Source organism: Colias croceus, chromosome 8, assembly GCF_905220415.1.
Source record: "Colias croceus chromosome 8, ilColCroc2.1".
Taxonomy (NCBI): domain Eukaryota; kingdom Metazoa; phylum Arthropoda; class Insecta; order Lepidoptera; family Pieridae; genus Colias; species Colias croceus.
The window spans coordinates 2105059-2127383 of NC_059544.1; the positions used below are offsets into that span (position 1 = coordinate 2105059).

Sequence of the window (22325 nt, forward strand, 5' to 3'; positions counted from 1 at the left end):
AAACTTTAAGCGCTGTTTCCGCCGTATGGCGTGACATGTTTGCAAGTTTAAAATTATTACACGTGATTTATATGACGTTGATACATTACTTTGTAATTAAAGTTTCGCAAATTTTATATAAATAAGAAAGGACACAAAAATAACGTAAATCAATCCTGTCTTTTTGATTGGTCCGAATTTTCTTTTATGTAGGTACACTTAATTATCATAATTTAATAGCAAAGATAACAATAACTCTTTACAGACAACATCTTTTGCAGCAGTAGACATCAATAAACTGATAATAAACAAAAGAAAAATAAACATAACAACATCCTTTTTTTTGCAAAATATAAAAAATATATAAGACAATTTTTATGATTCACAAAAATTATAGATGTATGTAAATATTATATGTATTTAATGAACTTCGTTATTAAATACAAACAAGAAAACATTTTCCAAAAAATACTATTTGCCATGCCTTACCAAGGAAAAAAAACAAAATTATCAAAAAGAAAAATCAAAAATATATAACATTCCAACCGATCCATAAATTTCTTAATTAATTATCATCATTAAGTAGGTATTTATCATAATATAAAAGCTGCTTCAACGATGTTTAAGCGAAAACAACAACCAATGATAAAGAAAATGGAAAATAAACAGAAGTGGAATATTCCAGAACTCAGTAATTAACAAGTTAAGTGGCTTTGGAAACAATCGAGTATTGCTTCGAGAGGAAACGTTGTAGCGAAGAAAATTATTATATTTCATGTTACAATATATTTGAATAAACAAAGCTGTACAAATAAAAATAACATTCTCAATGAACTTTTTAAATATTTTAAATATGCTTTCATATCACATTAAAAGGAAAAGGAACGAGATCACGTATGCACAATAAATGTAGAAATAAACGTTAATTTTGCGCCATAATCAAAATTCACAATATGTAACATACTGAAACATGAATACAAAGTTCTCATTAAAATTTTATATCTACAAATAATATTTGCTATGGAAAAGCTTCAGCAACCAGCCTCTGTATGGTTTAACTTCTTAATCTATCTCCAAAATAAAATTTGAATCAAGTCGATAGAGCATTTTTACTTTCAGCTTTGCTGTCTCTTCGCTAGAAGGACATTCCTTCGGCACAGATACTGAAACAAAAGGTCCCCAATGTTAAACCCATTGTTAACAAAATTATTTAATATATTAAAATAAAGATTTTAATATTACTGTATACCAAAACTCTACCCAAATATAAAGAGAAATTTAAACGTGACGATAAAACGCATACACACAATATCACGTTTACAATATAAAATACAGGATTTAATACAATAAAAAGGTAATAAAAATAAGCCCAGATGCTGAGGTCACTGACTCCTAAGTGCTGAATAGGCTATATACCTAACTTGGTTCAGATTCGCCTTAGCTGAGAATAGGCCTCTTGGCTGACTTCCAATATTCTCTTTGAACTATTACCCTACTTTTCGGTTACAAATGTGATGTGAGAAGAATACTTAAGTTTTCTTATTATTCATAATTTTGTTACAAATACACTCACCGGCACGGAATCTTGGCCACTGCAAATTTTTGCGTAAAATAACACTATTTATTTTCTACTACAAAATTCAATAAAAATTTAATCAAAACTAGTTTCTTTAATGTTTTTACTAACTTTTAGTAATAATTGGAAGTTTATAAGAAGTACTACCGCGTAGATATGAATTAAACAAGAATTTACGCTTTTCCTGTGAAATTTAAATGATTTCTTAAAAAATGCACAAAAATTAGAAATAACGTTTCCATAAAAAAAATTTGAATATTTTAATATAGGGTGTTTCCTTCTCTTGCCTTAAACAATGTTTGCATCCAGTCTGGCATACTCTAGAAGACATTTTTGATGTCTACTTGAGCTATAGTGTACCAAACGGCCCCAGCTGTATTTCTAAGCTCATCTTACATTGGTGCTGGGTTGGAATCGAACTTTATGTTTCTTTTAAGCATGTCACAGGTGTGTTCTCTTGGATTAAGATCCGGGCTACGAGCTGGACACTCCAATTTTTCAATAATAACCTCTTGAAGGTACTCTTATACGCATCGTACGACACGCGGACGTGCGTTATAGTGTATTAGTAGCAAATTTTCTTCACTGATAAACCTGTAATAGGGCTGAACATGTTCCTGGAGAATTTCCTCAATATACCTGATTAAATTTAAGCCATTATCTACAATAACTAACTCCGTGCGAGCATCAGAACTTATACTTCCCCATACCATTATTGACCCTCTATGAAAAATCGGAATTTGAGTGTGGTGATGGGTGAAAACCTCCCTTCTCGTGTCCTCTATACTGACTCTTGGCTATCAGAAGCTCGTAAAGTGCCTTAGCAGTCATCTGTGAACACTTCACGAACGCACTGGGCGTGGGTCCAGTTTTCATGTTCTCGTGCAAAACGAAGACGTGCTTCTCTGTGATATCTGAGGAGTTCTGGTCGGCGTGCTGGTCTGCAAACCTTCAAATTAACTTCCTTCATTAGTCTTCTCACAGATTGCTCACTCACATTTATTATCCTGGTGTTTTAAAGCCGTTGGCGTATCTCAAAAACTGTCAGAAAGCCATTTGTGAGTATCTCTTGAACAATAAAGGGGTCTTCTCGAGCTGATATGCACCTCACGCCTTCATTTTCTGGTCTGCACGTGTAGCTGCCAGTCTCCTGGTATCTTCTCCATGCACAGTGCATCGCTGAATGTGGTATGTACTGTACATTAGGTACTTTATGTTGCGGCAGTCATTGGTCTAACATTGTGATGGCCTGAGCATGATGTTCAGATTTTAACGGCATTTTTTATTGTTTGTTATGATCATTGACTACAGTACAACAATAACAATATCTTAAAACGGCATAAACGATATCGAAAAAAGTTTAAAACGAACAATTCGTAACTTCGTCTTAACCGCACAAATCACAAATTTCGAGAAACTCTTAAAAAGTGGTAAAAGATTATTCTTAAACTTAATAATTTCTTACCATAAAATTAAACAAATAATATGTTAACATATCTGCATACAAAAAAATCGTGAAAAACACTCCAAACTTTTTTTATCGGCAAATTTGTAAGTGGCCAAGATTCCGTGCCGGTGAGTGTATAATATAACAAATTAATGAAAGAAAAAAATTACATACTTTTAATTTGGTTTGCTTAAAAAAGTGATCAAAAGTGGTATTAAAACTTCTGACTGCAATATTGCTTCTGACTGAAATATAAGACGAATGAGCAACTCAAAAATACTACTTAGGTACCATGAAACTTTAAACTCAAAGGGATAAAAATTAGTAAGGGGCTCTAGCATGATAAATGGCATGCAGTCGAAAACACAGGTGAAATGCTAGTTTTTAATGATATTGTTCTAGACGTCTGATGTTTGCAAAACAATTTTAAATCCTTAAATATATTATTTAAAATTGCTTTGGAAATATCCGACAAACGCAAATGTATTTAGTATTCTTGAAAGTTTTAATTAAATATTTTTTAATTTTAGAAGAATACAATATATATCTACATTTTTTTTGTTAAAATTTATTGTAATAACAAAAAAAGGCATCGTTATCCTCATACTTTTAAAACATTCATTCCATATACGAAATAAGTTTGATACAAACTACTTTGAAAATTTATTCTTTCAAACTGTTTGAAAGAATAAATTTCCTAAAGGAGAATGACCACGGGTGGCATCGGTAAAATTTTAGTTGTGCCACGTGTTCGTGATATTGTTAATTCCTATTTGTATTTATAATGATCATATGTATCACTATTAAGTCTTAATTATACCTGATAAATTGAAATAATAGTAAAAGTTTGTGTTTTGAAACATGTATGACCACGTATGGAATCGGTAAAATACTAGTTGTGTCTCGTGTTCGTGATATTGTTAATTCCTATTTGTATTTATAATGATCATATTTATCACTATTAAGTCGTAATTATACCGAATAAATAGAAATAAAAGTAAATGTTTTTGTTTTGACACATATATCTATCTCTTTTGCAAGCGTCATGTCATAGTTTCTGTTTGAAATGAATGTATTCGACGCATTGTTCGACGTTATTTATTTTGAAATAATGTTTATTACGATTTACTTTTCACATTTGTCTTGTAAATTAAAATATTATCTATGTGATAAATGTAAAACTTAACGTTCATCGTTAGTTTAAACTCGATAAAGTATTTTTTTTAAGTGTTGAATAAAACTATTGTTTTATTTTTATAGTCGCGAACTGCGGCTTATTTACATAAAAACTTTAATCGTTTCTAAAAGTACTAACATCAAGCTTTAAATTGAGCTATATTTCATCTTGACACAATAAGTTTGATTGCGATACCAAGTGCCATAGTCACTTGGGCAATCTCCTTTATGAAAAAAACTTTTTCTGACGATACAAAGAATATATTTTTTTCTTTAAGCATTAAGCATTTCGAGTCTAATGAGATAGAATAACATATGAAATAAGAGTGAAGAAATATCTGAAATTGCCGTCACGTTGCTAGGGAACCATCTCCACAAATCCCTTAGGTACGAGTAAAATGCCACTTAAATAGGGTTGTCAATCGTAAAAAGAAGCATTTTTATTTATCTATTTTATAATTTATATAATATTTCTATAATTTAATGAATTAAACAAAGTATCAATCAATCAATCAATCAATTATGTCTTTTTACAAAAACTCAAATTCTATATTTTTGAACAAATTATTACAAAACGCCTGCTTAAAATATAGTACATCTCAAATGCAAGTAAAACTAAATATTATTTTCTTGTAACCTACATCTCGCGCCTTAGATCATTAAGTAATGATCTAAGTCTCGCGCAGCAAGATAAATTGAACTACCTACTTTATCTAGGAAAGTTTTCAACTTTGTCTCGCCTCTATAAGCCCCAGTTGGCAGCCCTATACTTGAGGCTGGGTAAAATTGATTTAGCCTTTAAAAAGGCAATCTTCCCGTCTCTCCCAGGAGACGGGTGTCTAATAGTGCTTATTAGATCATAGGATATATTTTTTCTATCTATTAAGACGGCGTACTTTTTCGCTAACTACTTACTACTGAAAACAAGTTTAAACCTTTAGAAAGTTTAGATTTTTGAGATATCATATATGAGTAAGCGTAAGATTTTTTAAGCCTAGCATTTAATAGTCTCAGAACTATACCTATAGACAATATTTTTCAGGAGTTGGGTAGCTCTATATATTCGAACGTCACTGACACAAATCCACCTCATGCTTACCTCATGCTATATACTAATTACTAAGTTAAACATTATACACTTCGCTATTCAGTCCCTCACAAAAAAAATAACTGAAGAAATTGAGAAACTGATTAAGTTCTTCGTAAGGGCGTGAACACCAATAAAAATGAAAATAATTCAACCTCACGGCAACGAAATATTAAAATTCTACATCACCTTCAAACGTAGCTTATTTAGTATTAAGATAGCGTGAATTTCAACGAACATAAAGACTGATCAGCTTCAAAGACCCCTTTGTGTTCATCTCAACGTGATGCTCTGTCTATGCCTGCGATGTTTTCTGACAGGTGCGATACAGCTAGACATTGAAAGGGAAATATCTGAATACCTTCGCCTCGTCTTTCAACTTTCCTTGCGTTTATCTTTATTCAAAATGGCTGAAGTTTTAAATATTCCATTTAGTTGAGGAATAAATTAATATCTTCCATCGTAATTTCGACTTGCAGGAATATAGAATAATTTTCTGGAAGAGAAAAGTCGAATACTTTGGAGTGTGTTTTACTTTAACACATTTAAATAAGACAATCACGGTTCATGTAAGCTATAAAAATAATATCACTTTAGTTATATACATTTGTACCAACCAAATACACAATTTAAGATAGGTAGGTACTTTAAAACTTTTTTCAAGCTTTATTTCTGTAAAAATAATTATATTTTTCAAATTATTATTATTATGCACTACTAGTTTTGCATATTTTTACATGGCAACGGCTTTCGCATTTAAAAGACAATGTAACTGAGAACTGAGAAGGAATAAAAGTCCTCTTCAAGAAAATAACGTGAAAGTAGAACGAGCTTTAGAGATGCAACGACACAATACCCGCAAATACTCCAAACAGTAAAAATACGGTAAACATTTAACCTAAATTGTAAGCGCTTTAAGTATTAAACGAACTTCTGTTTCAGATGTAATTTATAGTCTTCAGAGCGGTCCAGATTCAACAAAGTATTGCAAATTATATAATTTCGAAATAAAATGCAACAAATCAGTTTATAATAAATATAGTTTAAAGCCGTTGAAAAAACGTGCTTTAGTAAGATAAATTCATAACATTATTATATTGCCACCAATCCTTGATAAGTGTACAAATTTTGAATTAATTCTGTCCGCTTAAAGTCAGACTTAAAGTGGATCAAAATCGATTACATACAAAAATTAAGCGGAACTAATATAAGCGTGTTAAAAATGGGTATCATTTAAGCTATCACCAATTTAATTAGTTTTGTGTTTCTTAAGTAATAGGGTTTGTCCTCAAAATAGTAGATCTGTCACCAAAATGTAGTCACCAAACAATGCAAAATCAGTTCCACATTAAATCACCTAAAATCCTGAGATATAAGGTCTAGTACCAAATAAATATCTTTGTATGTATTATAATAGGTGTGTCCTAATAAGTATATATAAGCAAACTAATTTAAAGAGATCACCAATAAATCATATAATGTTACTAAAAGTTAAAATAATCAATATTTATTTTTAAAAATAATAACCACTGAATAATCAGCTCTGGTTTAATAGCTGGCTAATGGTTAGCATAATTGTAGATAAAACACTTAATTAAAGTTAAAATAATCAATATTTATTGTTAAAAAACAATAATCACTAAATAATCAGCGCTGGTTTGGATTTCGAAGGGCGCCCCCTTTTTCTTTTCTGGCCGATAAGCACATTTTTTGCTTCTGGTGGGGGGTTGGTCAGCTAGCGTATGGCTAATCCGATAATATGTTTGCACATGTCAATTTTTAAAGAGCGCCAATTTGTCTCCGCCCCTTTGATCATTTTTTCATTTAAATTCTAAATTGATGTATTAAATTGGTAACGAATACTATTAATTTAATATCTGAACGAAATAAAATGTTACTACTGTATTGGTGACAAAATATCAAATAAAAAGGAGTCGCAGTCAGGGATCGATAATCGATTTATTTGGTGACAGATCTACCATTCTGAGCACAGAGCTATTATTTAAGTAACAAAACTGTTATTATAAGAACGAAGTTTATATTCATGTAATGAAATATTATTTTATTGGTTATCGATCTCTTATTTTACACACATATTAATATTAATTTGATAATTCACACCTGGGAACAATTTTTGTTTATCTGAGAACGAAAATATTTCGTGGTGATAGATCTATTTATTAGGTGATACAACTTGATGACAAATATAAATTTTGGTGATAGAAAATATAGTTCCCGTTAAAAATACAATACATTTCTCCAAAATAACCCGCATTTTGATGACATTTTGTGCTGAATCTAGCCGAAAAATGGAATCATTTATGGAATTATGTCAGTTACCTTTTATTCCTTTGTCACGGCACACGGAGTCACCCCGGCGTGACTAACAAGATTTCAGCGACATAAGGAAAAATTACTGTTGGGAATATCATTGCATTTGTGATAAAAAAGATTTCGGGTTGTCTTTATAGGTGGTTATCTACTTATGGAGACATGTTTTTCGTAGATTACGATTTACGTTAAGGCTTAAAGCTTGCGTGTAATTATTATAAAATATAAGTATACCTAGCTATATGACAGAAGAAGACTGTAAAAATATTTTGCAGCTAAATATAAAATGCTTTCCTTCTTCTATCTAAGAAGTAAGAATATATAGTCATATAACCGATTATATAGAGCTAAAGTAAGTAACTATGTTCACACATAACCTACGTAGGTTTAATGGTATCAAGGTTAAACTTTATAAGCTAGTTTCACACTTGGTAACCATATTATAGCATTCCTTTGCTTGAATTGATTCATTTATTTATTTATTTATTTATATACTCTTTATTGCACACACAAAGTTTGACAAAATCAGGATATTATACTAAGCAATTGGCGGCTTTATTGCTTAACAGCAATTTCTTCCAAGCAACCAAAAAATAAAAGCAGAAAGTTAATACAATTACAAAATTGGGAAGATAGTGTACACAGAAACAAAAAAAGAAGACAACATATCAGCGTAATAGGTTAAAAGGAAAAAAGATAACAATAATTACAAAAAAAAACACACATAAATTGAGGCAAAGATAATAAAAACAAAACACACACACACACACACACACAATTATAAAGGTGAGTGCATTTAAAAGAAAAATAAAAGCAGATAAAAACAAAAACAAAACAAAGAAAAAAAATAATAATAATAATAACAGTGAAGATTAGCAGCTTTGCAAATAATGATCCTTTACCAATTTTTTAAAAGACTCCAGCGTTTGTGCTTTCCGAATACTAGTGGGTAAAGCATTCCAAAGTTGCACAGCTTTTACACTGAAAGAGGCGTTGTAAAATTTGGAAGAGTGAATTGGAATAGTTAGCATTAGGTTCTCATTAGATCGCAGGTTCAAACTCCTAGCAGATAAAAATTCAAAGTTATTTTTTAAGTAGCAAGGGATACGGGGATCAAATAGTATCGAGTACAGGAGCGAAAGGACATGGGCATTTCGGCGGTGGCGGATGGGTAACCATTTTAACTGCGACCGAAACGCTGTAACATGGTCATACTTCCTCCCCCCCCATCAGTTCCAAGCCTTGTCGTGGCCGGGGGGGCTCAGTAGCTTGGAGTGCACTCGTGTACTCTGAGTGAAGCTAATTGGACGCGGAGGGGCTGAAAGGCCGGTCTGTCGTCTGACGACATGATTGGTTCGACGGCCAGGGATCCATATAGCTGGCTGGCTGGCTTGAAGGCAGGCTGGCCGGGCTGGCTGGAACCGGCTGGTCACACCGGCTGCCTCGCTGGCTGGCTAGGGGGCCGGCTGGCAGGCTGGCTGAAACCGGCTGCCCCACCGGTTGGCTGGCTGGCTGCTTTGAGCCGCGGCGGCTGGCTGGCATGCTGTCACCGGCTGGTTGTCCGGCTGGCTGGCTGGCTGGCTGGATGGCTGGCTAGCTGGCTAGGATCCTCCGGGGGGGCCAGGATTGGCTCAGGTGCCGTTGTGGTACGGCGAGGTATGGCGGCTAGTGGTCGCGGCCTGGCAATTTGGCTGGGCAAAATGGGGTTGGAAGGTCGATTGGGCCTCGTTTGGGTCTCGTTCCGACTGACTGGCAGGGGGCTGCGCTTTGCGGCGGTGGATGGCGGCCGGAGGCCGCGCGCGTTGTTTTTTGTTGGTAGTCTAACTACCAACAAAACAGGGGGCGGGATCCCGACGCGTCACTTTTGTGACACGCGGTGACTCCTGTAGGTGGGTGTAGGGCGGCGGCTGTCCTGTGACAGCCGTCTGCCAACTCGTAATCCGGTCCGTGGGGCCGGACCGAGGGCCGCCATCTCTGGTGTGAGGGGGGGCCTGCGAGGGAAACCTCTATAAAAGTGCGCCGGAGGGTCCTTCGACGCGTGAATCACGTTTCAGAGGGCCTTTCGGCGCGCGCCCTTCGGCCGGTCGATGTTGGGGTCGAGGGTTTGGGGAACGCCGATGATGGAACGGGGAACAATCCATCATCGGCGAACGGGTGGCGTGAGCTCGTGTACAGCTTGCGCCGCCCCGGGGTGGGCATTTGGTGGAGGGCCTGGAAACGGGCAAGTGGCGGAGGGCCTGGAAACGGGCAACTGCTGGGCGGGACATGCGGAAGATTGCGAATGTGTACCCGCATCCCGTCTAAAGCAGCGCGTTGGTACACGGTGGGGTTTTAGTCGGTAGGAATCCGACATAACCCACGGCTCCTTCCCCGGGAGCCGTGGGTATCTTAGGCAAGATTTCCCCACTTGAAAAAAAAAAAAAAAAAAAAAAAATGGTCATACTTCCTCAACCCAAAAACAAAACGTACAGCAAGGTTCTGCAAGCGCTCCATTTTATCGAGTTGCTCTTTGGTGAGGTTAGAAAAACTTGGATTAACACATAGGATAGTTTTTATCCCGGAAATCCCACGGGAACGGGAACTATGCGGGTTTTCCTTTGCAAACGCGGGCGAAGCCGCGGGCGGAAATCTAGTATAAAATAATGGGCTATTAAGTAATCATAATAGGATTGTACGGTTCGTACACCTGGGGATGCTGCTGTTGATGCTAATTAAAACTAGGCTGCTAAATGATATGCTTTATTGCTATGCTGAGTTACACACGTACGCGGCTCGCGACGTTTTAATGTGAACTAACGCTATATGAAAATGAAAATGCTGTGACATACAAAAAATGATGATGATGCGCTTTGAACGGTTGCACCGTACAAGGATATTGGAAAATAAATCCCTTATTTATTTTACTATCTATTTGAAACAAAAACCTTTTTTTCACGGCAACAATTTCATTTATTTCTAAAGTATTAATAACATGACTTTTACAGTTTTCATCTTGTAATAAAAAACAAAACTGCTCAACTTCTTTCGATTTTTGTTTATAATTGGCTATTACGTTACCAAAATCCTTTACTAAATTGGCCGTAGATAACCAAAAAGGATCCAACCCACAAAATGTTACTTTTGAGTTATTGAAGTTTGAAGTTTAACCTGTGTTTGTTCATATAAAGACTTGCTTGTGTTAATTGCTTCTTAAGGAAAAGTGTGTGTGTCAATGTATATTTTATTCTTACAAACAAATTTTATTGAATTTAGTTTTATTTCTTGAAATATTCAGCTAAATGTGTGTTAGGATCCTTTTTGATAAAACCTATTTTCAATTATGATAAGTGAATTTTCATTTCGCAAAAACGATTCAAAGTAGCTAATTGCTACTAAGATCCTTATTTTTTTTTAATTTCATAAATAAAACAACTAACTTTCAATTTTTTTTCATTATTTATATAAAACATATTAATTCTATCCGATTTACTATTCTTCTTCGTGTGCGAAGTCCGGTTCATCGCCATATCTACATCGACATGAAGTCTTGGATTGCCCCCTTGGATTGATTTATAGAAATCCAGGCAGTATTTAGATAAATAGTCAAAGATTGACTCCAAATCGTCTAATTGGGCTTTTCTTTAACATTTGGCCATAGTCATTGAAAATCATTATCAAATACCTCCGAAGATTTACCTTTCGAGCCCGCCCATACAATCAACTTTTGCAAAAACTAAACTGATCTGTCGAGCTGTATTCTCCTCTTGAATTCAACATGACTAAACTGTTTAGTCGATGGAGGTGCGCATACAATCGATTTCAGTCTTAATAATTTATATCCCCAACAAACCTTACAGTCTTCTATAGGCAATTCTTGAATGAAGGTAATAAAGATCACATGAGCGGGTGATCGATAGTTGTGCGAGTAATTTTTTTTTTTGTTACTTCGACATATTCGTCAGCTTCGTAAATTTTTTCAGGTATTTTCAAAGTGCTTCTATTTTCGAAAAATCGGTATAAAAAAGGCAAAGATGTGTGACCCGATCAAGATACTTGGAGTGTGAACTTAATGCATGCCTAACGCCTCAAGCTTTAAATACATAATATTCAGTCTATCCAAATGTTCTGAATCGTTTTTGTTATTAAACCAGTATACATTTCTACAAAATTCAGTTTAACAAAAGAGATCCATGCTTTCTGAATCTTTTTAGTGATTTATCTATTGCATCATAATATCATAAAAATTAAATATCTAAAAGGATCCACATGCTTTGGATTTTTTTAAACATTTTAGTTTTGTGTTAGTTTCTTAGACTGAGCGTTTTACAATATTATGATCCAAGAAGAATGGATCGTTTTTACGAAACTAAAATATGGCTTCTCCATACATGTGGGTTGGTACCCAGTGTCAATTTAACGTCAAAATATTCATATTTTACTTGGATTGTTTTTGCTAATCGAAAATATAGACCTAGACGAGCAGTTTGGTATATTTAACTCATTTTCGGTCATGTTGTGGGTTGGATCCTTTTTGCTTATCTACGGCCAATTCAAGAAACTTTTTCATTAGTACACAAACTTTTAATAAAGGAAAATGAAATCAATATTAACGTAACAAACGCAAAAAGAGAAACAGAATTTGAATGTAAGATTTCTCCGGCTTATCTCGAAAGCGACGTTTAATCTTTTTATTCGTTTTTATATTCCTTTCGCTACCTTCGCTTCTCAACCCTCCGGAAGAACGTGACGCAAACTTGAATTATAGGGTCAAAGTTACCCTTAATATTCAGCGCTCGATTACATTAATAGGAAGTGGCCCAAACGTGTAAGCCTTGAGGGCTTCGAATTTCTTCCACTCGCCAAGTACACTTCTGAAATAATCATTAATTTAATCAGCTATACTCGTAACAATCATAACGGTTTATGAGTTACAATGTATTTAATTGGCCTAAGATAAGATATAGCTTAATGAAGCAAGAAATATTTAAGAATAAGTAGTTAGAGAGGTTGTAGGTAGTGCGCAGACTAATAATAATTTGTTCATCCTCATCATGATCATCGGCCCATTATGTTTGTTAGTTTCTTTTTTAAATTATTGTATCTTGTTATTTTTTACCTGGTACAATAAAGTATAAATAAATATGTTCCCACTGCCGGCACGTTTATTTCTTGCTATTGAAAAATTAATACACTTTTAATAGCGATTGTTGTCTACCAATATAATCTACTCCATCCATTGTTATAACACACAATATCGCTAAGAATAATGATTGGAAGAATGGTAAGTCAACTCTCATAAGATAATTAAATTGTTCCCTTTACTTGTTATTAAGAGAAGCTTTGTGTGATGAGAATGTCAACCGAGTCTCCGAGTTAAATTGTTTTGTAGATTTAGTTGTAATTTATTGTGTTAATATATCTCCGATCATATTGTTTATGTTTAGGTACTTATATTAAAAATTTAATTTAAAGTGTATTTGCTTGTCTTATTTCCAGCGATTTTTTTCATCTGTAGAAAGTTAGAAGACTATAGGGTGAGCAATAAAATATATTATCATTTCCATGGGATTTTCATTCATTTGACTACGCGGGGCCAACCGCAGGTAATGTCTATTATACAATGAAGAGTTTTTGTACAACCTTTTTTTAATTCTCAGACAACAGTTGCTTAGAACTCTACATAGCCATAATGATACTAAAGTATATAACCTAAATTATATACTGCCAACAAAGACAAAACTCTCGGGACAAAGGCATACCACGCATAGTTCCCTGAAAATATGGCCGTGCAAGTTATGTCATAACACTCGTGCACAAGTAGACTTCAAGATGTGTCGTGGAAGCGATAGAATTTAATTAATATTGAGAAAACTTTAACGAGGACCTTGTACTGAGTAGGTATGCGCTTTTATGGGGAGTCAATTTTATTTTTATTTTTTAAGCTATTGCATAGCTTCTATCGCGGGCCTTGAGCGCGGGCACCGAATCGAGGAATTCCGTAACGAAAAAACCTCACGCTCCCCACTCCGACGGGCGGAGGTGTGGCTTGAAGGCATGCTATGCAATAGCTTTGCCGCGGCATCCCCGAGTGCCACACGTCTTTTTTTTAGTATTTGGTGTAATATAAGTACGTGGCTGACTTGTCGCTTGTGGAAAAGAGTGACTGATTAAAGGCCTATGACTATAGTCACCCATAGACATAGACATAGGTAGTAATTTTAAGGTATATCTAAATCCAATTTTTTTTTTTTACATAAAGTGTAACAGAAATTTACATAAGAATAACAGACAGTTTCGCTTCAGCCGCCAATAAAATAATAAAAAATAGATAAAATATAAAATACCTAATACACAGCAAAATCAAATTTAACAAACTCTATATTCCTCTGACTCAGAATTCGATCAGGAAATACCCATAACAACATATAAGACGAACCAGGGGTTTACATATAAATGATCGTTTGAGTTTCAGGAATTATAAACAAATGAAATATTTAAGAAATTGTGAGTTGAGCGTTGGCTCTAAATTCAGAAACGTGCCAAAAATTTAATAGATTTTCATTTTACCGACTCTACCTAAATCACCATATTCCAATCTTAAAATGAAAACGTCAAAAAAGTTAAAATTTCACTTCGACATTTTATTTCGAATGAATTCCTAAAAAGCCCAAACGAAGCCCCCGCAACTATTTGTCTAGCACTCGCTTCAAGCCGTCTCCAAACATCTTGAGGCGATAGTGAGTGCACTGCAAATAAAATGGCAGCAAATATCAAGGTATATAGACGGTGCTTATCTAGAAGCTTATTTGTCCTGACTCCACTTTAAGCCGGCTTAAAGCCACTATCAAGTGGACAATTTATGAAGTACGTAAAATTCATTCATTCATGATCCTTGCTCGAGGAGAAAATTAAGGTACCTATTTCAAGGTTTAGCCAAGAATATGATGCTTATCCGCCCTTAAATAAAACACGCTTTTAAGCCTTACTTTTTCATTCATGAACCCATCCTGCCAAGTAACAAGTAGCCAAGTTTGAGTGCTAACTAAGCCATTATACTCTTTTACGCTAGCTCGCAGAGAATGTTCAATTATGAAAGAATGCCGGTCTTAATGCTTCCATTAATTTCCATTTTTTACGCATTTTATACTGAAAAGGAAGTAAGAAAGATTGAAGAAATAGGCAGTGAATAATTCCTTAAATTCAAATTATAAAAACAAATCTTTCGCTGTACTCAACGACTAGTAATTATAATTCCATTCATTTCGAATACATATAACCAGGTAAAACACGAAGATACGGGCAACTTTAATTCACTCAGCACAGCTGTGAAAAACTGCGACCGTAGTTTGTTCATTAAAATTAGTTTTCTCGTATCACGTGTCAGCCTGCCTCTCGGCTAGCTGTATCATCTCGTAAAACTTTATTAAGTGCTATAATGTGCTCTCGCAGACACCCTTATTCCTAAAGCGTAGGTACTCATTTGGGCTTAGTCAGAGATTTTGTTGTGCGTGCTTAATGGTTCATTTTCGCCTACTGTAAAAGTTCGTATAAACCTATGTGTAATATATTATGTTCTTTTAGCTGAGAAGGCTGTAGAGAGGAAGGAAATAGGGCTTACTAGGGATTCTTAGGAAAAAAATCATAATAAATAACGATCAAGTGGAAACTTTTTTATTGTGAAAAATGCGTTAGGTACTCAGAAATATTTAGAACCCAGGAATCAGAAATTTTAGAAATATTCAGTACGAATATAAACTATTTTCATATTAATTTTTAATGAAACTACATTCTTATACAGTATAAACATATATTAAAGTTTTACTAGTTTTATAAAGTTACTACTACCTACCTACTCTATTTTACTTACTCTACGCCTTGCCTAGCCCGCTACAATTATTTCTACCCTACAATCTACATTAAAAAACCCCACCAACAATTATTAAAATCACACGCTCCACCGAGCTGTAACCAGTAACCAACCACAACCAACGAAACAAAACAGACCTTGACGGTCCTGAGCGCGCCGTGTGCCGCGTCCTCCGTCCACACCTTGACGCCGTCGCGCTCATACTCCACGTTCCAGCCGTCCTCTGATGAGAGGAGATTCTTCAGCGTCTGGAAGTCAGAGTCGTCAGCAACCCGCGCTTCGCCAAGCGCCCAGCCAGTACCGCCCATTCGCGCGACATCACCGAACGCGGGCCAAGTGACACTGGAGCTTGCTCGACCAGGGTACGGTCCGCGCATGCGTATTACACTTTTTTCGACCGCGTCCTAAAAGCGCGTTTGTTTGCATATTACTAACTGCAAAATATCGGCTTAGCTGCTAAATGGTTTGCGGTGTTATCAGTTTATCAACAGATAAACAGGCGCTTTACAACCTTCGGAGCTTTCTTTCACAATTAACCTTTATTTATAAAATATGTAATTCCCAACGCAATGAGTATATAGGTATGTCTATTGAATAATAAGTCTCGCCATCAGAAAATTAATAAAATATTGACAAAGTGTTGAACTGATGACAAAAACCAGAAGCCGCGAGGGAAATCATACCTAACCTTATTTACTGATACAATAGTTCACACATTGTTGACAAGCTGGGGCATCCCAATTCGCAATGCAGATCGTTAGCCTCTGGGAGCCACAGACCGCAAATAGTTCAGCCGAATGTAGGACAGATTCACTGAACTTCGCCAAGTATCCTGGCGATCCGTGAATTATTTGCCAATATGTTCAATTTAAAACAAATATATTTCGTTTGAAATTTCTTGTTATTATTTTTCCGCGTATTTTCTAAGCTTTCAACAATTAAGCATACAGCTACTCTTGAGATTTAGTTACTCTATAAACACTTAAATGATTGAGATATCAATTTTATTTTATGCAAACAGTGAATTTTAGCGCGCAATACTCTATCATAGAATGTACTATGTTCAATTTCACAATGTTCCTAATAAATTCCGACACAACCCCGTAATGATTATTGCTCCCAACCAAACCATTATCAAGGATACACAATGCTCATTAGTTCATTACTAAAACTCATTTTCGACTTTCTCACCTCGTAATCCTCTTACATAGCGATCTGTACACGATAGGGTCTAGACTCGTTAAGAATGTAATTAATCAATGTTGTCTATCTAACGTCTGTAAATAGGCAATTTAATGGTACGACACGATTTGTCGCACCAAAAACTTTACTGGGTACAACACGATTTGCTGCACGATAAATTTGCTTACTTCACAATACATAGTATAAAACAAAGTCCCTATGCCCCTATGTCCCTTTGTAATTAAATTAATAAGTCTTTAAAACTACGCAACAGATTTTGATGCGGTTTTTTTTAATAGATAGAATGATTCAAGAGGAAGGTTTTAGTTTATAATTTATTAGGTTTTAGACAATGCGGGCGAAGCCGCGGGCGGTAAGCTTGACTATATAATCTTATATGTAATAATGTTTAAAACCAAAGCAAAAAAATAAATGTTTTAAAAACATCATTTTCAGGTCATAAGTATTGAATATCATAAAATTTTCAGTAGCGTAGGTATTGTGTATCGTAGGTATTTGTCTGTAATATAAAAAATTGTTTTTGAAGTAATTAACACAATTAGTTTTAAGTCAGCCTAGCCTTTTATTGTACACAATAATATAAGCACTACATAGTGTACTTATATTACAATTACATTAACCACAACACATTCAAGTAGGTAAGAGTCCATTAAAATATTATTTTAATAATAACGATATCTGATCGTGTAAAAGTAATTAATTGTTACGAATTCTAACACGCGACGATATTCCCTCCAGGGATTGTTACAAGAAGAAATATAATCAAATGTATATGTTAAAGGTTTCCCTTGCTATTCTTATCGGCAATATTCGATTTCAACTTGTTGTCAGGCGCAATATTATTAATAATTGTTGTTTTAAATCGTTATTCGTTACCAAGACGTTAAACATTATATTAGAATGAAATCGTCCTTATTTTAAAATCTACCCAATGATAATGAAATATGAATCCTAAATCCTAATAAATCTAATTTTCTTTGTATTTCCTTTTCGTGCAAAATAAAGTCTGATTGGATGAAGACCAAGACATTTATTACTTTTTATTGAAATGTAACTGAAGCCCAAAATGTAATATGCATGTAAATAAATAATATATAAGCTCCTTTTATTTATCTGCGAGCAAATCTTATGCATACGCTAGCATAACATCAATAATTTAAAAAATCATGTTAATTAACGTAAAATAAATGCAAGAGAAGATGATTCAAAAAACAGGTTATTGCATTTTTTATAAAATTATCTAGGTAGTTATCCGTCGCAACGTCACCTGTTCCCATTTCTTAATATATTTTTTTAATTTACAATATTGTGTATAAATACATATGTACATATTATATTGTTACGAAAACATATTTTAAAGTATTAAATAAATTGTATAACTAACTACGTATTCCTTACACAACGTATTTGTGATAGAAAAAGTTACATTTTCGTAAACAAATCATACAATCAACAAATCAGGCTCGCTTCAAGTCAATTTCCCAGAAGAATAAACAATAAAGTAATCATACACCGAAAGAAAAATAAAAATACAAATATTATTTCATTATACTCTACAAATTTCTCCACTGTGTCCATGAAATTGATTAATATCTTAAAAGTAAGTATAGTTACCTTGGAAAAGATAAATAATTTGTAGAAACTAGTTGAATTTCTGAAATTTCTAGATAGAGTACCTGATCTCTTTTTAAGAAATAGCTGTCCCATTCCAGCTTAGTTTAATGGGATATATTACTAAAACTATGTCGTATATTTGCAACACTGTATTAATAAGTTAACATTAAATAAAATAAATTTTTTATAATTTATTTAATTTTTTTTGCAAATTGTAACTAACACAAATTAATATTGTAAAACTATCCAAAGTGTGTGGAAATAAAAGGCTTTTTAAAGTTAACATTAATTTAAATTAATTTATAAACTTCGAAAAAATGAGAATGATTTTATTTTATTTCGAAAATCGATCCGCGTAGCGATGTCTTGGATCGCTACATACTATATAACTTATAAGTGTCTTCAGGAAAACTCAAACAGTATATTCCGTAGGTATATTCAAATAAATTTATTATCTACCAGTTATTAAACTCCATAAAAGAATAAAGTCTAATGAAACATTATCTCCTCAAAATACGATCACAATTTAGTGTCTTAATTACCTGAAACAAACAGACAAACCCTCCCTGAGGTCATTGTACACTTAAATATAGTTGAAATGAATGAATAAAATTATAATATTTTAGATATAATTTATTTAAAGGAAAGGTCATACACACCAGGTGTGTTTGTTATTGTATAATAAAAGCTCGTTTTTTGGGAATTTCTGCTTAAAATTAATGCACGACAATCTCCGTTATCTTTTATAGATAAATAATCACCTCATTTTCATTTATATTTAAAGTTTATTAATTAGTTATATACTTTATTCTATAGGTAAATTTTGCATTCGCAAAAAGGACCGATAACGTGGTAAATAAAATAAATTAAAATATAATTTTATATTATGCTACGTTCCCAAACACGACGACAGTTCTAAAATCATGCGTCGAGTACAAAACAGAATAATAAATAAATTATGATATACATATTTAAAACTGAGAAACTTAAAAAATTATATGATGCGTAGATAGGACTCGTAGTCCTATCTACGAGATATTAATTATTTTTGTTACAACCACTTTTATTATCACTATTATAAAGACGGAAACCTTAAAATATTAAAAATCACAATAATACAATGGCAGTCTAAAAATATAATCTAGATATAGGTAGTAGAATATTCTAGGTATAAACGTTATTTAACAATAACTTATATCTGGTAGATTGTACTGGCAGTAGCTTCGCCAAGCGACCCAGGCAGAGAAACCGTGGCGAGCGAATATTTTCTTAGCGCACCTCACTGCTTCTGTTATATCGTTACTTCGGAGCTCTGAAACATTTAATTTATTTATTAATAATAATTAATCATCATTATAATAATTTTTAAGTCATATTACGTACTTATAATCAACTCTAATTATTTCCCACTGTAAGGACATTAAGGGTTTATATTTTAAAGTAGGTAACTAAGTACATACATATTTATAATAGTAATCTGTGGCATATGTCATTATTATAAGTTAACTAATTGTTGCCCACGGCTTCTCATGGGAATGAAAACCCGTGGCAATACATATCCAGATACAAAAAGCACTCCATAAAATCGCTTCCTTGCGAGTTAAAAGGAAAACAAAAACTTTCACATTTATAAAATTTTCTATAAGTAGGTAATTTAATTTACCTACGCAACAATTGTGGAATTGTATTTTTGTTATATAGATTTTGGTCTTATTTTGGTCCATTTTCCTTCCTTCGTTATTGTTGTCGTTATCTCTTTTATATTACAGAGAACAAAATCAAAGCGAGTATTGAGTGGAACTGACAACGAAATTAAACGAAATTTAAAAGAGTTATAAATATTATGCTTTCCGATTTCTTACATTAAAATTCGTTCAGGACTTACGTAGAGCTTTCATAAACATTACAAGTCTTCAGCAAAATTATTAATGTAGGTATGTATTACGACGTTTCAAAAGCGCTTATTAAAAACGTCTAATCAACAAAATATGTGTTAAATGGTCAATATGAATGATAAGTACCATGTCGAATCAAAAGCTTCTCAAAGAAGGCTAGTTGAATAAACAATTAATAATCGTTTGAGTTTAACTTTTGTACTTACGGTCACAAGAAACATTGCACTCCTTCCCCGGCCAGCCAGCTCGGTTGCACCAGTATCTATCATTGATTTGAAACAAGCCGTGGTCCCACGATCCGTCCGAATTTTGCATCCCGATTGCGTCTGTTCTGCGGCTGCTCTCTTTCTCTACTAAACATACCCCTGAAATAGAGATTGGAAATATTAGGTATTAAATTAGTAGAATTAAAAATTATACCTACCTACTATTTATAGAAATTTGGGTTTACGTCTATGACCTAGGTTAAGCAGCTTTCATATGAGCTTTTCGTCTATTTTGTTTGACTTTGTGAACTTTTTTACTATTGTTTGTTATTATGGTTTATATTATTTTTCAAGCTTTTTTATGAATATTATTTTTGAATTTATATTTTTTAGTTTTTATGGCATTCAAATGCTTTATAAATATAAATTTATAGAGTCCCGCCTCGTGATCGAATTTTTTCTATTCTTTATAAAATTAATATTATTTTTGTTTAACGACGTTAATGGGTAAATATTTAGATACTATTTGTAATTTAATCAAAAAAAATTCATAAAATTGGACCTTAAAGATTACTATAAAAGGAATAATTAAATATTATTAAAATTACTTACAATCTCTCAATTTATTTTCTGGTAAACCGTGATACCTTAACGTTCTAGCTAATTCACATCTTGAAAATGTATACGCCTCGGTTCCAAAACTACCGAACGCAACTAGTGTCAAAAACAAACCGGCTAATTTCATTATAAAATCAGTGCAAAAAACATGTAGTGAATATAAGAGTCAGAAAATGTATAACATATTTCTGAGCCAGACTGTCTTATATAGCCCAGATTAAGTGAAAAATAAGGCATCGTGTGACGTTCCTTACGAGATAAATTTCGTCGATTCATATTGTGAGGAGGCAAAATAATTAAACTGAGTAAAAATAAAGCTTATTATTGCGTAAAGGGATACATCATGGTAAAATAAAGAACATAGTGGATATGGCAAAGTTAAACGTTTAGGGAAATATTAAAACAGATTTTTGGGGTGTGAATCTATGATATATAAAAGAGCTAGATACGTTACCCGCTCTCTATTTTGGCAAGAAAAAACTCAGGTAAGTGCCCGAGTTTCACTTAGTCACGCACCATTCAGCGTCGTGGCTGGACGTTCTTTTTGTATTTTAATCGGCAGTTGTTATTACGAAGTACATGAGTGAGACATGTATTATGTCTCGTGCGTGAGAGTGAAAGAGAGAACAACTGTATTGGTGATAATGCGTTAGTAAGTAGGTATGTATTAATTACGCTGTTTTTTAGTGCAATGATGTTGGCGTATGCCGCGTCTACTAGTATAATAGGTCATTGGTGTGAATACATAAAATACATAAATTGAAAAAAAAAAACACATTTTACGCCTATTTGTAATTTAAAAGTCAACGTTTCAACAATAACTTTACAACGAATATTTGGCTTATCATGACGTGATATCATGTGATGGCCAAGTGTGGAAATGTAATATGAATAACGTTATTAAATATTGTTTGAGTGTCTGTTTGAAATATGGAAATAACTGATTTTTACTAAATGCATATGGATTACCCAAAGGGATTACCTATATACATACACTTAACTAGCTGCTCCGCGCGGTTTCACCCCCGTGGTCCTGTTGGTCGTAGCGTGATGATACATAGCCTTATAACCTTTCTCGATAAATGGGCTATCTAACAGCGAAAGAATTTTTCAAATCGGACCAGTAGTTCCCGAGATTAGCGCATTCAAACAAACAAACTCTTCAGCTTTATAATATTAGTACCTCTATAGGCTATAGATTGACATTTTCATTAATTAACTGGTGGATTATAAAAAAGACACATTTAGAGTGATTATTAATTGTATATTTATATTAATTACTTAATAATTAAGTAACTACAATTATTGTATTTTCAGTAATATAACTAAAGTACCAAAAATGGCATT

General features: G+C 33.6%; 2 protein-coding genes across 2 annotated transcripts in view; both read right to left on the bottom strand.

The window, feature by feature from the left end:
• LOC123693839 (START domain-containing protein 10-like) overlaps positions 1-15850 on the bottom strand; it is a 34223-nt gene extending 18373 nt beyond the window's left edge. The window contains exon 1 of the mRNA XM_045639078.1: positions 15580-15850. Coding sequence (XP_045495034.1) covers positions 15580-15819 — 240 coding nt within the window. The 5' untranslated portion in view covers positions 15820-15850. The remainder of the gene's footprint in view (positions 1-15579) is intronic.
• Positions 15851-18944: 3094 nt separating this feature from the next.
• LOC123693955 (lysozyme-like) lies at positions 18945-21123 on the bottom strand. Its single transcript, XM_045639223.1, has 3 exons — positions 20973-21123; positions 20361-20519; positions 18945-19571 (listed from the first exon to the last, which is right to left on the bottom strand). The coding sequence occupies exons 1-3, from the start codon at positions 21103-21105 to the stop codon at positions 19441-19443; spliced, it is 423 nt and encodes a 140-aa protein (XP_045495179.1). The 5' UTR covers positions 21106-21123; the 3' UTR covers positions 18945-19440.
• Positions 21124-22325: the final 1202 nt, after the last annotated feature.

Coding starts and splice junctions, on each gene's coding strand:
- LOC123693955 (XM_045639223.1), bottom strand. CDS start 21,105: ATGAAATTAGCCGGTTTGTTTTTGACACTAGTTGCGTTCGGTAGTTTT. Junction 20,520..20,972: donor AGAAAATAAATTGAGAGATT/GTAAGTAATTTT, acceptor TCTCTATTTCAG/GGGTATGTTTAGTAGAGAAA. Junction 19,572..20,360: donor GTGCAATGTTTCTTGTGACC/GTAAGTACAAAA, acceptor TAAATGTTTCAG/AGCTCCGAAGTAACGATATA.